General features: G+C 37.7%; 1 protein-coding gene across 1 annotated transcript in view; it reads left to right on the top strand.

Moving 5' to 3' along the window:
* The window catches only part of ICA1L (islet cell autoantigen 1 like), a 43,938-nt gene extending 32,057 nt beyond the window's left edge, over window positions 1–11,881 (top strand). Inside the window, exons 11-12 of the mRNA XM_021703089.1 lie at window positions 2,214–2,303; window positions 11,766–11,881. Coding sequence (XP_021558764.1) covers window positions 2,214–2,303; window positions 11,766–11,881 — 206 coding nt within the window. The remainder of the gene's footprint in view (window positions 1–2,213; window positions 2,304–11,765) is intronic.
* The last annotated feature ends 1,160 nt before the right edge of the window (window positions 11,882–13,041 follow it).

Genomic DNA, 13,041 nt, shown 5'->3' with positions numbered 1-13,041 from the left:
TGACAAATATGCTTCACAGTGCTTGTGCCCCAAGACATTTGCCCACATGACTTTTTATCCTCCTTTATTCAACTCTTTATCTTTCCCTCATCCTTCAGTTTCTGGCTCACTCATCATTTCCGGTTATATCTTTACAGTGTTTCATTTATTTGATAGCGACCTTATTTATGTCTATGCTCTTCCATTAGGTTTTAAGAATCATGAAGGCAGAGAATGTCCTTTATTGCATGTCCTTATATCCCCTATGTGTAGCATAATATCTCACAGAATCATTGAGTTGCACAAAATGCATGATGCCCCTGAAGTTGTGCATTGTTGCAGGTGGAATTATTGACTTCACATGCAGAGGATTTAAAATAAATACTTTGGGAGGGGAAAAAAAAAAAGGACCATGGGCTCTAGGATAAAACTTGTGCCTGTATTTCCAGTCTTATCTCTTAGCTTACTTCAAAATACTTAGCATTTTCTGTAACTATATTGACTATTTTTAGATCCCTCTGAGACATCATTGCTTGTGTTGCTGCTTTTACTTATGATGTTCAGTAATGGAGCGTGGACTTGAGCCTGTGTGTTAGATTCCCAGTCCAGTGTTTTCTCCATGGCAGCCAACACTTGACTATTTCTTCAGTACTGCCCATTGCGTGGTTTCTCCAGCCTCTGGCCTCCCATAGTGCTCTATCTGTTTTCATGGCTATAATCATAGTTCATCTTGCCTTCTGTCCCAGACAGGGGTCTTCCATCCCCTAGTAGATTTTATCCCTGAGAAAATGGCTCACAACACCTAACAGTATCTTAATGCATTGTACTTTGTATTAAAATACCTATGTTCATACTATATCTGCAAGACTATCATACTTTATCCAATCTGTAAGCACCTCAAGGGCACGATCTGTGGGGTGATTTATCTTTGTTCTTTCTGTGACAGCAGCATAAACTTAGCTCAAAAAATAAATAGTTCAGTAAGCACTCAGTAAGAATTTGTTAAATAGCCTAGAAGTAAGAATACAGTATTATTTGATAAAGAGGCACTTTATCTAGGATAATTCAGATGTTTTACTATAAAATTTTAGAAGACAATTACTCTCATATGCATTATCACTGGCCTAATAGTTACACAGATTTACAAACAGATTCATTCTCCACGTGAAATCCTACTGCTCTTTCTCCTTAACGTGCCACATCTCTAGCAGCACTGGATTCTTTTCTTCTTTCCTGGCAGTACATTATCAACAGTATTTCTTCACCACTCAGAGCATCTGTTCTGGTCCCCGCCTGCAGGCTGACAGATGTTCCCAGGCAATGGCTGAGGCAGTTGATACTTGTTTAATGAGTGTCTTGCTTAAGATCACCAGGCAGTCAACAATTAAGAGGGAACCAAAATCTGGTCTTCTGCCTCCTACTACAGGACTCTTCCTCCTTCACTCGCCTTCTTATTCCCCTGCAATGTAAACAGGAAAGTGAGCTGCCCTGAGTTAAAAGAGCTATGTTCTAGGAACCCTAAGTAAGAACTTGGGCTTCACATGATCTCTTCTGTACAAGGAAGGTGGAAGGCAGGATAATCTAAGTTCATTTCTAGTGCTGTATTTTAATTATAGCCTAAATAACTTCTCATGTTACGGGCAAACATTTCATGTCTTAGTGATAACAGTATTACTAAGAGTATTCATAATGATACTTTTTAATGACCGCATAATATTTTGTCACGTTTATCTCCCGTAATTCCTTCCTTACTGTTTCGAGTTTTTCATTTTATAGATAATGCTGCAATAAACATTATCATACATGTACTTTTTTTTCTTCACTTAAATTATTTCCTTAAGATAAATTTCTAGAAATAGGATTACTGAGTCCAGGGGTATAAACATACTTAAAGGTTTCAAGATTCTAATTGGCAGGTCTATTTCCTCTCTCCCAACTCCTTAGAAATTCTTTCTATACCTTATCTATTTGCAGTTGTTTGAAAAGAAAACTTACGTATTTATTTCAAAACCACTTTGAAAACTGTAAGGAAGTCTAATTCTAGCTGGAACTAAACTTAGATGATTTGACTAAAATACATAATTGCAGATACATTTTAAGTGTCTTCTATGTCTTACATTGTAGAATCTCACCCTGATAGAATTGAGGACTCATTAGTTATTTTTACCTTTTCTTATTTTTTCTGATGCTGCTTCCTACTTGACTAACAATGGATAATTCCTTCCCTCCCCCAGGCTGGGCCTTGCAAGGGGGATTAGAAGTTCCTCTTTCACACACTGATAACCAGCCAGTGCCTTCACAGAGTCCAAAGAAATTAACAAAGTGTAAGTTATTTATTTATATTCTTTGCCATTATATTAACAATCAGTTGAATGCAGATAAATTTAGAATAGGATCATTTTATAGTGTTTGCCTCATATTGTCCAGAAAAATATTTTGTTAATAATAAATTAAAATGAAAGTTATAGGGGCACCTGGGTGGCTCAGTTGGTTAAGCGTCCAACTCTTGATTTTGGCTCAGGTCGTGATCTCAGCATTGTGAGATCAAGCCCTACATCAGGCTCTGCTCTCAGTGGGGAGTCTGCGGGAGATTCTCTTCTCTCCTTCTGCCCCTCCCCCCACTTGTGTGAGCGCGCGCTTGTGTGCTCTCTCTCTCTCAAATAAATATATAAGGATGCATGGGTGGCTCAGTCAGTTAAGCGTCTGCCTTCGGCTCAGGTCATGATCCCAGGGTCCTGGGGTCCAGTTCCGCATCAGGCTCCTTGCTCAGCAGGGAGTCTGCTTCTCCCTCTGCCTGCTCTGCCTGCCGCTCCCCTGCTTGTGCTCTCTCTCTGACAAATAAATAAATAAAATTTTTTAAAAAATTTAAAAATAAAGTCTTTAACTAAATAAATAAAATGTAAGTTATACCTGGCTATCTCTCATCATAGAAAAAATTAAATAGAACTTGTGAGCTTGTCATAGTCAACTAAATTGTGTACTTTAATTTTTTATATTTTCTGTTAAGGTTTGTTGGTAATGGATAATACCATTAGGGATAGAAGGTATTCTTTGATTACAGGATGCCTGTTGACAAACAGTGCATTCAGGCATTTAGCAAAGGGCCTGGCACATAGTGATTGCTAACATTGAGTACTCACCATATTGTTAACTGCAGAACTGGTTCATGTTGTAATGGTAATGCATAGAAAACAGACATTCTGTCAGGATTTTAGATACATAATAATCTTAGTCACTGATACTGATTTTTAAAAATTTTAATTGGAAAGAACTTCAAATGTACAGAAGTGTTGCATAAGTGAAAATAACACAAAGAACACCTGTATACCCTTTATCCAGATTCATCTACGGTTAATATTTTGCTTTATGTAAACGTGTGTATGTGTGTAATGCGTGTGTTATTTTATTCCAAACCACTTGAGGGTGAGTTACATACATCATGACCATTTACCCCAAAATACTTCAGTGTGTATTTCCTAAGAACTGGTATATTCTCTTGCATAACCACAGTATGGTTGTAAACTTCAGGAAACTTAATATTAACATAATACTTTTCCCATAATCTACCATGTATTTGTCTTCCAGTGTCGTGAGCTGACCCAGTCATATCCCTTATAGCACTTTCTCCCTCTGGACAGCGAGTCTAGGGTCTTGTATTCAGTTGTCATGTCTCTTTAGCCTCTTTTAATCTGAAACATTTCCACAGCTTTTCTTTGATTTTTTGAACATGGGCATTTCAATAGAATATAGTCCCTCTGCTCCATTTTTCTTTGTTTTTAATGGAATATTCCTTATTTTAGTTTTATCTGAATTTTATTGTGATTAAATTCAGGTTCTTCATTCTTGCCTGGAGTACTGCACCAGCGACACTCCTCTCTCAGGGTTTCACATCTGAAAGTTGATGCTGGCCATTTCTCCCTCATTGTTGATGTTAATTCTGACCACCCATCCAAAGCATTGTCCAATTTTTCTCCTAAATAATTACTAGTTTATGTTATTTTATCCTCTTGCAATTACTAAGCAGTCCGTGAGGAGACATTTTGTGCACAAGTCCAGCTCGTCATCAGAATTTCTACTTACATTTAGCATCCAGTGTTGCTTTTGGCCTGATTCAGTCTTTACTATGATGGGTGGTAAAAAAATGATGATTTTCTAACCACAGCACTCCCTCCGCATTTTTATTATAGTAGGAAACGCATAACGAAATTTACCACCTTAACCATTTTTAAGTGAACAGTTCAGTAATGTTATGTATATGCATAGTGTTGTGAAACAGATTTCCAGAGCTTTTTCATTTTGCAAATCTGCAACTTTATTAAACATTAAACAACAAATCCTCTTTCCCCTTCCTCTGCTAACCACCGTTATAGTTTCTGTTTCTATGAATTTGACTACTCTAGGTACCTCATACAGTATTTATCTTTTCATGACTGGCTTATTTCATTTAGTCTAATGTCCTCACGGTTCATCCATGTTGTAGCATGTGACAGGAAATTAATATCATCATAATGCTATTATCTAATTTATAGACCTTATTCAGATTTGCCAGTTGCACCACTAATTTTTTTTTTAAAGATTTTATTCATTTATTTGTGAGAGAGCATGAGCCAGGTGAGGGGCAGAGGGAGAAGCAGACTTCCCGCTGAGCAGGGAGCCCGACCTGGGGCTCGATCCTGGGGACTCCAGGATCATGACCTGAGCCTGGGCCGAAGGCAGGTGCTTAACCAATTGAGCAACCCAGGCACCCCGGTGTTTTTTATAACAAAAGAGAACTTTTTTCTTCCTTTCCTAATGCAGGATCCAATCCAGATTCCCACATTGCATTTAGTATCATGTCTCTTCAATTGCTTTTAATCTGGAAGAGTTCCTAAATCTTTGTCTTTCATCATCTTGACTTCTCTATAGCAGAGAGGCCATTAATTTTGTAGAATATTCCTCGAGTTGGGTTTATCTGATGTTTTTTCATAATTAGATTCAGGTTAGGGATTTTGGCAGGAATAGCATAACAGAAGTGATGTTGTGCCTTCTTAATATCAGGAGGCACATGATGTCTGAATGTCCCATTGCTTGTGATGTTAACTTTGATCCGTTGGTTAAGATGGTGTCTCCCGGGTGACTGCACTATAAAATTATATTTTTCCCTTTGTAAGATCTTGTGGGAAAATATTTTGAAACTGTGTAAATGGCTTGTTTCTGTCAAAGTTTCACCCACTAATTTAGCATTCATCGATAATTCTTTGCATGAAATACTTATTACTCTGGTTGTTGCCAAATGGTGGTTTTCTCTTTCCTCATTCTTTCTACATTTATTAGTTGACATTCTAACTGTATGGAACAGCTTTCTCTTGTTCCTCATTTTTTTATTTATTTGTTGCTATGTATCATTGTAGACTCTTGGAATTCTATTCTTTCCGGTACTTTGGGATAAATCAATTGGAAAATCCATCAACTCCAAGCAAATGACAGATTCACACTAGCCAATTCAGAATACAGCCGTCCCTTTGGGATTCAGCCTATTTATAATTTTCTTTTCTAAAACCCACTAAAACTAAAGTTGTGTTTAATCAGTTAAAATAGAGACTATAAAATAAATTTCATAAGTGAACACTGGGAAAGAAGTGTGGGGAAATAGAAGTATTGGGAAAGCTGCTATTTGCCTATGATCGTTGAGGCTTCAATGTAATAAAAATTGAAATTCTAACAGCTTTAAAATTCATTACCCCCCAAATTCATTACCCCACTTCATTAATCATTAAGGAAATGCAATTTAAAACCAATATGCAGAGGGCGCCTGGGTGACTCAGTCGGTAAGCGTCTGCCTTCAGCTCAGGTCATGATCCCAGGGTCCTGGGATCAAGCCCCGCATCGGGCTCCCTGCTCAGTGGAGAGCCTGCTTCTCCCTCTTCCACTCCCCCTGCTTGTGTTCCCTCTCTCGCTGTGTCTCTGTCAAATAACTAAATAAAATCTTAAAAAACAAACAAACAAACAATATGCAGTTCCATTATCCACCTACCAAAATGGCTTAAATGAAAAATAGAAAACCCCACGTGATGACAAGTTTGTGGACACTGCTCGTGGGTGTGCAGAGTCACATCACCACTTGGAAAACTGTTTAGTAATTGCTACTAAAACTGAACATCCATACATATAACACACAAGACCAAGCATTTCCACTCCTAAGTGCATAACCAAGAGAAATGCATCCATTTGCTGACCAAAACATATACACAAGAATGTTGTCACCACACTGTTGCTAATAGCCTGAGATGGGATTTATCTCTGTGTTGGCTGGGGGGGGGGGGGAACAGTGGCTGGAAGGGTCTCACAAGGGTAGCTTCTAAGGAGTAGGCTTTTCTGTTTCTTGAACTGATACTGTTTACAGTTGCTTGTACTTTATGAAAACTATTAATAGTTAACTTAGGCTCTTTTTTCTATACATTTATTACATTTCAGTATAATTCATTTGCTGTTTGTTTCATAAGAGTTTCTGGAGGCAAGAAAAATATACACAAGGAGAGCCCCATGAAAATAATGTAACTAAGACCTGCATTTTCCATTGTGACAGATGAATATAAAACCATCCCACATTTGTAAAATGCTGTAGAATTTTCATATACTCATCAGAACCTCTCCACAGCTGCACCAAGAAGGTCAGGTATTACTGGAATGACCACAGGAATGACATATCCTCATTGACATCTATTCTTCCAGTATAAGTATTATTTTTTCAGTTACTTTTTAAAAAAAATTCTAGTATAGTCAACATCCAGTGTTACTAGTTTCAGGTGTACAATATAGTGGCTCAGCACTTCCATACAACATTCAGTGCTCATCATGATAAGTGTGCTCTTAATCCCCTTCACCTATTTCACCCATCCTCCCTACATGCTCCCTCTGGTAACCACCAGTTCTCTATATTTAAGAGTCTGTTATTTTCTCGTTCCCTTTTTTCCTTTGCTCGTTTGTTTTATTTCTTAAATTCCACAGTGAGTAAAATTATATGGTATTTACCTTTCTCTGACTGACTTGACTTCACTTAGAATTATGCCCTCTATATCCATCAATGTTGTTGCAAATGGCAAGATTTCATTCTTTTTTTGTTTTAAAGATTTTATTTATTTGAGATAGAGCGAGAGAGCATGAGCGGGGCGGGGGGGGGGTGGGCAGAGGGAGAAGGAGAAACAGGCTCTCCACTGAGCAGGGGGCTCGATCCCAGGACCCTGGGATCATGACCTGAGCCAAAGGCAGATGCTTAACCAACTGAGCCACCCAGGCGCCCCAAGATTTCATTCTTCTTTATGGCCGACTGATAGTCCATTGTGTGTATATATATATATATATATATATATATATATATATATACACACACACCACATCTTCTTTATCCATTCATCTATTTTTGGACACTTGGGACTGTTTCCGCACATTGGCTATTGCAGATAATGCTGCAGTAAACATAGGGGTGCATGTATCTTTTCAGTTTAGTGTTTTCATACTCTTTGGGCTAATAATTTCTGGTAGTGGAATTACTGGATCATATACTAATTCTATTTCTAATTGTTTGAGGAACCTCCACACTGTTTCCCACAGTGGCTGTAACAGTTTGCATTCCCACCAACAGTGTACAAGAGTTCCTTTTTCTCTACAGCCTCGTCAACACTTCTTTCTTGTGTTTTTGATTTTAGCCAGGTGTGAGGTAATACCTCATTGTGGTTTTGATTTGCATTTCCCTGATGATGAGTGAGGTTGAGCATCTCTTCTTGTGTCTGTTGGCCATCTGGATGTCTTCTTTGGAGAAATGTCCATTCATGTCTTCTGACCATTTTTAATTAGATTCTTTGTTTTTTGGGTGTTGATTTGTGTAAGTTTTTTTATATATTCTGGATACGAACCCTTTATCAGATATGTCATTGACACATATCTTATCCCATTCAGTAGGCTTTTTGTTTTGTTGATTGTTTCCTTTGCTGTGCAGAAGATTTATTTTTATGTAGCCCCAATAGTTTATATTTGCTTTTGTTTCTCTTGCCTCAGGAGGCCTGTCTAGAAAGAAGGTGCTATGACCAATGTCAGGGAAATTACTGCCTGTGCTCTCTTCTAGGATTTTTATTGCTTTAGGTCTCACATTTAGGTTTTTAATCTATTTTGAGTTTATTTTTATGTATGGTATAAAAAAGTGGTCCAGTTTTCCCAGCACTATTTGTTGAAGAGAATTTTTCCCATTGCATTTTTTGCCTCCTTTGTTATAATGGACCATATGATTGTGGGTTTATTTCTGGGTTCTGTATTCTGTTCCACTGATCTATGTGTTTATTGTGCCAGTACCATACTGGTTTTTTCTTCTTTTTTTTTTTTTGTACCATACTGTTTTGATTACTTTGATTACTAGCTTTGTAATATATCTTGAAATCTGGGATTGTGATACCTCCAGTTTTGTTCTTTTTCAAGATTGCTTTGGTTATTCAGGGTCTTTGGTGATTCCATACAAATTTTAGCATTATTTGTTCAAAGTTCTGTGAAAAATGTTGTTGGTATTTTGATAGTGATCACATTAAATCTGTAGGTTGCTTTGGGTAGTATGGACATTTAACAGTATTTGGTCTCCCAGCCCATGAGCATGGGAGTATCATTTGTTTGTGTCATCTTCAGTTTCTTCTATCAGTGTTTTATAGTTTTCAGAGTACAGGTCTTTGACCTCCTTGGTTAAGTTTATTCCTGAGTATTTTACTATTTTTAGTGCAAATGTAAATGGGATTGTTTTAATTTCACTTTTTGCTGCTTCATTACTAGCTATAGAAATGCAACAAATTTCTGTACATTGATACTGTATCCTTCAACTTTACTGAATTTATCAGTTCTAGCAGTTTTTTTGGTGTAGAGTCTTTCAGATTTTCTATATATAGTACATGTCATCTGCAAATAATGAAAATTTTACTTCTTCCTTAACGATTTGGATGCCTTTTATTTCTTTTTGTTGTCTGATTGCTCTGGCTAGGGCTTCTAGTACTGTGTTGAATAAAAGTGGTGAGAGTAGACATCCTTGTCTTGTTCCTGACCTTAGGGGAAAAGCTCTCAGTTTTTCCCCATTGAGTATGATGTTAGTTGTGGGTTTTGTATTTAAGGCCTTTATTATGTTGAGGTATGTTCCCTCTATCTAGACCTGCTTTATTGAGGGTTTTTATTCTGAATGGATGTTATACTTTGTCAAATGTTTTTTCTGCATCCATTGAAATGATAAGACTTTTATCCTTTCTCTTGTTGATGTATCTCGTTGATTGATTTGCAAATATTGACTCACCCTTGCATCCCAGGAATAAATCCCACTTGGTCATGGTGATTTTTTTTTTTTTTTAAAGATTTTATTTATTTATTTGAGAGAGAGACTGAGAGAGAGAGAGCATGAGACGGGGGAGGGTCCGGAGGGTCAGAGGGAGAAGCAGACTCCCTGCCGAGCAGGGAGCCCGATGCGGGACTCGATCTAGGGACTCCAGGATCATGACCTGAGCCGAAGGCAGTCGCTTAACCAACTGAGCCACCCAGGCGCCCGGTGATTTTTTTTTTTTAATGTATTGTTGGATTTGATTTGCTAGTATTCTGTTGAGGATTTTTGCATCTGTGTTCATCAGGGATAATGGCCTATAGTTGTCTCTTTTTGGTGATGTATTGGTTTTGGTATCAGGGTAATGCTGGCTTCATAGAATGAATTTGGAAGATTCCCTTCCTTTCGTATTTTTTGGAACAGTTTGAGATGAATAGGTATTAACTCTTTGCCAGTGAAGGCATCTGGTCCTGGACTTTTTGTTTGTTGGGATTTTTTTTTAAGTTACTGATTCAATTTCATCTCTAGGAATTGGTCTGTTCAAAATTTCCTATTTCTTCCTGATTCAGTTTTGGGAGATTATATGTTTCTATAAATTTATCCATTTCTTCTAGGTTGTCCAGTTTGTCGGCATATAATTTTTCATAATGTTCTCTTAGAATCCTTTCTGTGGTGTTTGTTATTCTCTTTCATTTCTGATTTGGAGTCCTTTGATAAGTCTGGCCAAAGGTTTATCAATTTTGTGATCTTTTCAAAGAACCAGCTCCTGGTTTGATTGACCTGTTTTATTGTTTTTTTGGATTCTGTTTTGTTAATTTCTAGTCTAATCTTCAGTATTTCCTTCTACTGACTTGGGATATTGTTAGTTCATTTTCCAGCTCCTTTAGGTGTAAGGTTGTTTGAGATTTTTGCTTCTTCCAGCATAATTTTTTAAAAAAAAGATTTTATTTATTTATTTTGAGAGAGAAAGCAAGTGAGCATGGTGGAGGGGTGGGGGCGAGGCAGAAGGAGAAGAGGGAGAGAAGCAGACTCCCTGCTGAGCATGGAGCCTGATGCAGGGTTGGATCTCACAAGCCTGAGATCATGACCTGAGCCAAAATCAAGAGTCAGATGCTTACCCAACTGAACCACACAGGCACCCCCAGCATAATTATTAATAGGCCTCCTGTTCCCTCTCAGGTATTCTGGTTTAATGCTAAATGATTATTACTTTACAGATGAGGAAATAAGAGCCTGTGAGGTTAAATGATTTGCCCATTATTACTTATTAATAGGTAGTGTGCTGAGGACTCAAGGCCACAACTTGTGTGGGTATCACTAATCTGGGGCTCCTAGAAATAGAAGTGGACACACACAGAAGCCTTTCATTCTCCCTGCTCTTTAAGGCTTGGAATCCCCACAGTCCAAACTACAGCCCTCTGACCTGCAGAAAGTGGGAAACCATGTTTGTCAAAGAGGGTTGCCTTAGATTCTTCTGAGTATGACTGCCTTCCATTCTCTGCCCCTTGTGTCTCTCATATCATATCTAGGTCTTTAGATTGTCCCCTGGGTCTCAGTGCTGCCACTGGACCCCTCAACCCTCAAGAGCCTAGCCTTCTGAGATGACTCACTGTGCCATTGTGCATTCTTTTACTAGTTTCAGCCTTCAGCCTAAATGTATATCCTTGAAATCTCTGGCACAGTACAACCTGTAGACTATTGATACATGTGATTTTCCAGTCTCCACAGGGAGGTGAGAGGGAGTTGGTTAACAGGAAGTTATATCTGAGACACAATCCACTCCATAAAATATATATCAAAAATTTGTAAAATGCACATGGAAAAGACAACTGTAAACTGAAATGAGAACTGTTGGGTATGTTAATGTGATAGAAGGATTTTCTTCCCCCATATTTAATATTTTATAATAAATATAGATTTTTAAGCACCAAGTTTATAAATGTAATGTTCCTACTTTGTAGGAACAAAGGTTACTTTTACTTTTGAAACTTACCTGAGAGACTTCTATAAATTATCTGTGTTTCTAATACTATTACTGCCTGCCTGTTCACTTTTAATCATTTCTCAGAGCAACATAAAATTACTTACATAGAAGGGCCTCAGCAAAGCACAAGGTATCTACATTATTAGCTTTTCAAAATTATCAAGGAGGGGCGCCTGGCTGGCTCAGTCATTAAGCGTCTGCCTTCGGCTCCGGTCATGATCCCAGGACCCTGGGATCAAGCCCCGCATTGGGCTCCCTGCTCCACGGGGAGTCTGCTTTTCCTTCTCCCTGTGCCTGTCACTCCCCTGCCCTCACTTGTGCTCTTTCAAATAAATAAAATCTTATAAATAAATAAATAAAAATAAAAGCTAGCATCCCAGGAGAACAAATAGAAGTATCTGGCATTTAAAAAAAAAACAAATTGTACAGTAATGTGATTTTAAAAACCTGAGACTCTTCAATGTGTCTTTTCTTCTTTAATAGCTCTCAACAATGGTAACCAAGACATGTCAGCCTGGTTCAATCTATTTGCAGACTTGGATCCACTTTCAAACCCAGATGCTATTGGACACTCAGATGATGAACTACTTAATGCTTGACTGAAACTATGTCGTCACTTCAGTGGCCTTGAAACATCAATTTTACAACATATTGCCTTTGTGGAAAGGAGTTTATATTGTAACCCATACACAAAAGCATCGTGTTTGTGAATCTAACACTTTTCAGCCAACTTTAAAGAGATGGTAAGGACTACATTTGAATAGATCAAGTATTTCTTTAATATCTTGGATTTGCAGCTGTTGATAATATGTGGAAAATACTATGAACCACTGAGTCGGAAATAGATACCAAAATTTATTTCAAAATAATAATTAGGAATACTTCTGTAAATAAGGAATTGGGCTTATTTCTTTGGAAAGCCTTTTATGTGTAAGTTGCCTTGCTGGCTGTGAGAATTCTGTATGTGGATAAAGATAGCATGTAAATTTGGTTGTGATTTGGGGTTGGTTTTTAAATAAAACCATAGCAGGGGGAGTTTTCTGTTGTGGAAAATAACACTAGAACCAGAACAGTTTTGTCTTTAGTTAGAAAAGTAGAGTAAGATTTGAGAACTCAGTTTGCTTTAATGAAATCCCAGAGAAACTTGGTGCTTTTCTCCACTTGGAGGCTAAAATGTAATATTACTTAGTTTTTTTCCTTCACAGAAAATCATGGATACCCCTCAATTCCATTATTGAGTTTTCATGGGAAAATAGCAGGAGGATTCATTGCTAAATCTATCCTCTGCAGAAGCTCATAAACCCATCTCCTAAACCACAAGAATGTCCAGTAATATTCAAGACGTTGTACAGGTGTCTTCAGGCCTGGTTTTTCACACATTGTTACCATAATGTACAGTATTCATATTCTTTCTGAAAAGAAAGCAAGGGGAGGACAATCCCTAAGACCTGGCAATAGTATTCCTGAAATTACCCAGAAACTTCTATCTGAATGAGGGAAAAATTCTAAGCTTATCCTTGTACATATTTGTACACTTATAACCTATTTCTTGACACGATTTAATCCAGATTACTTTTCTGGCAGTCATAGAAGGCTCCGCATGATCAAACAGAAAGGGTCTTACTTTTCCACTTTTCCTTTTCTGTGGGTGACATCATCTAAGGCTCTATTTGATGACTGAGGAAAAATTGTTACCCTTACTGGAGGGAGGTTAGTGTAAGCCAGTGAACCCATAGCCACTGTATATACATATCACTCA

This window comes from Neomonachus schauinslandi, chromosome 3 (assembly GCF_002201575.2).
Source record: "Neomonachus schauinslandi chromosome 3, ASM220157v2, whole genome shotgun sequence".
Classification (NCBI taxonomy): domain Eukaryota; kingdom Metazoa; phylum Chordata; class Mammalia; order Carnivora; family Phocidae; genus Neomonachus; species Neomonachus schauinslandi.
This window is presented reverse-complemented; position numbering and strand designations above follow the sequence as displayed.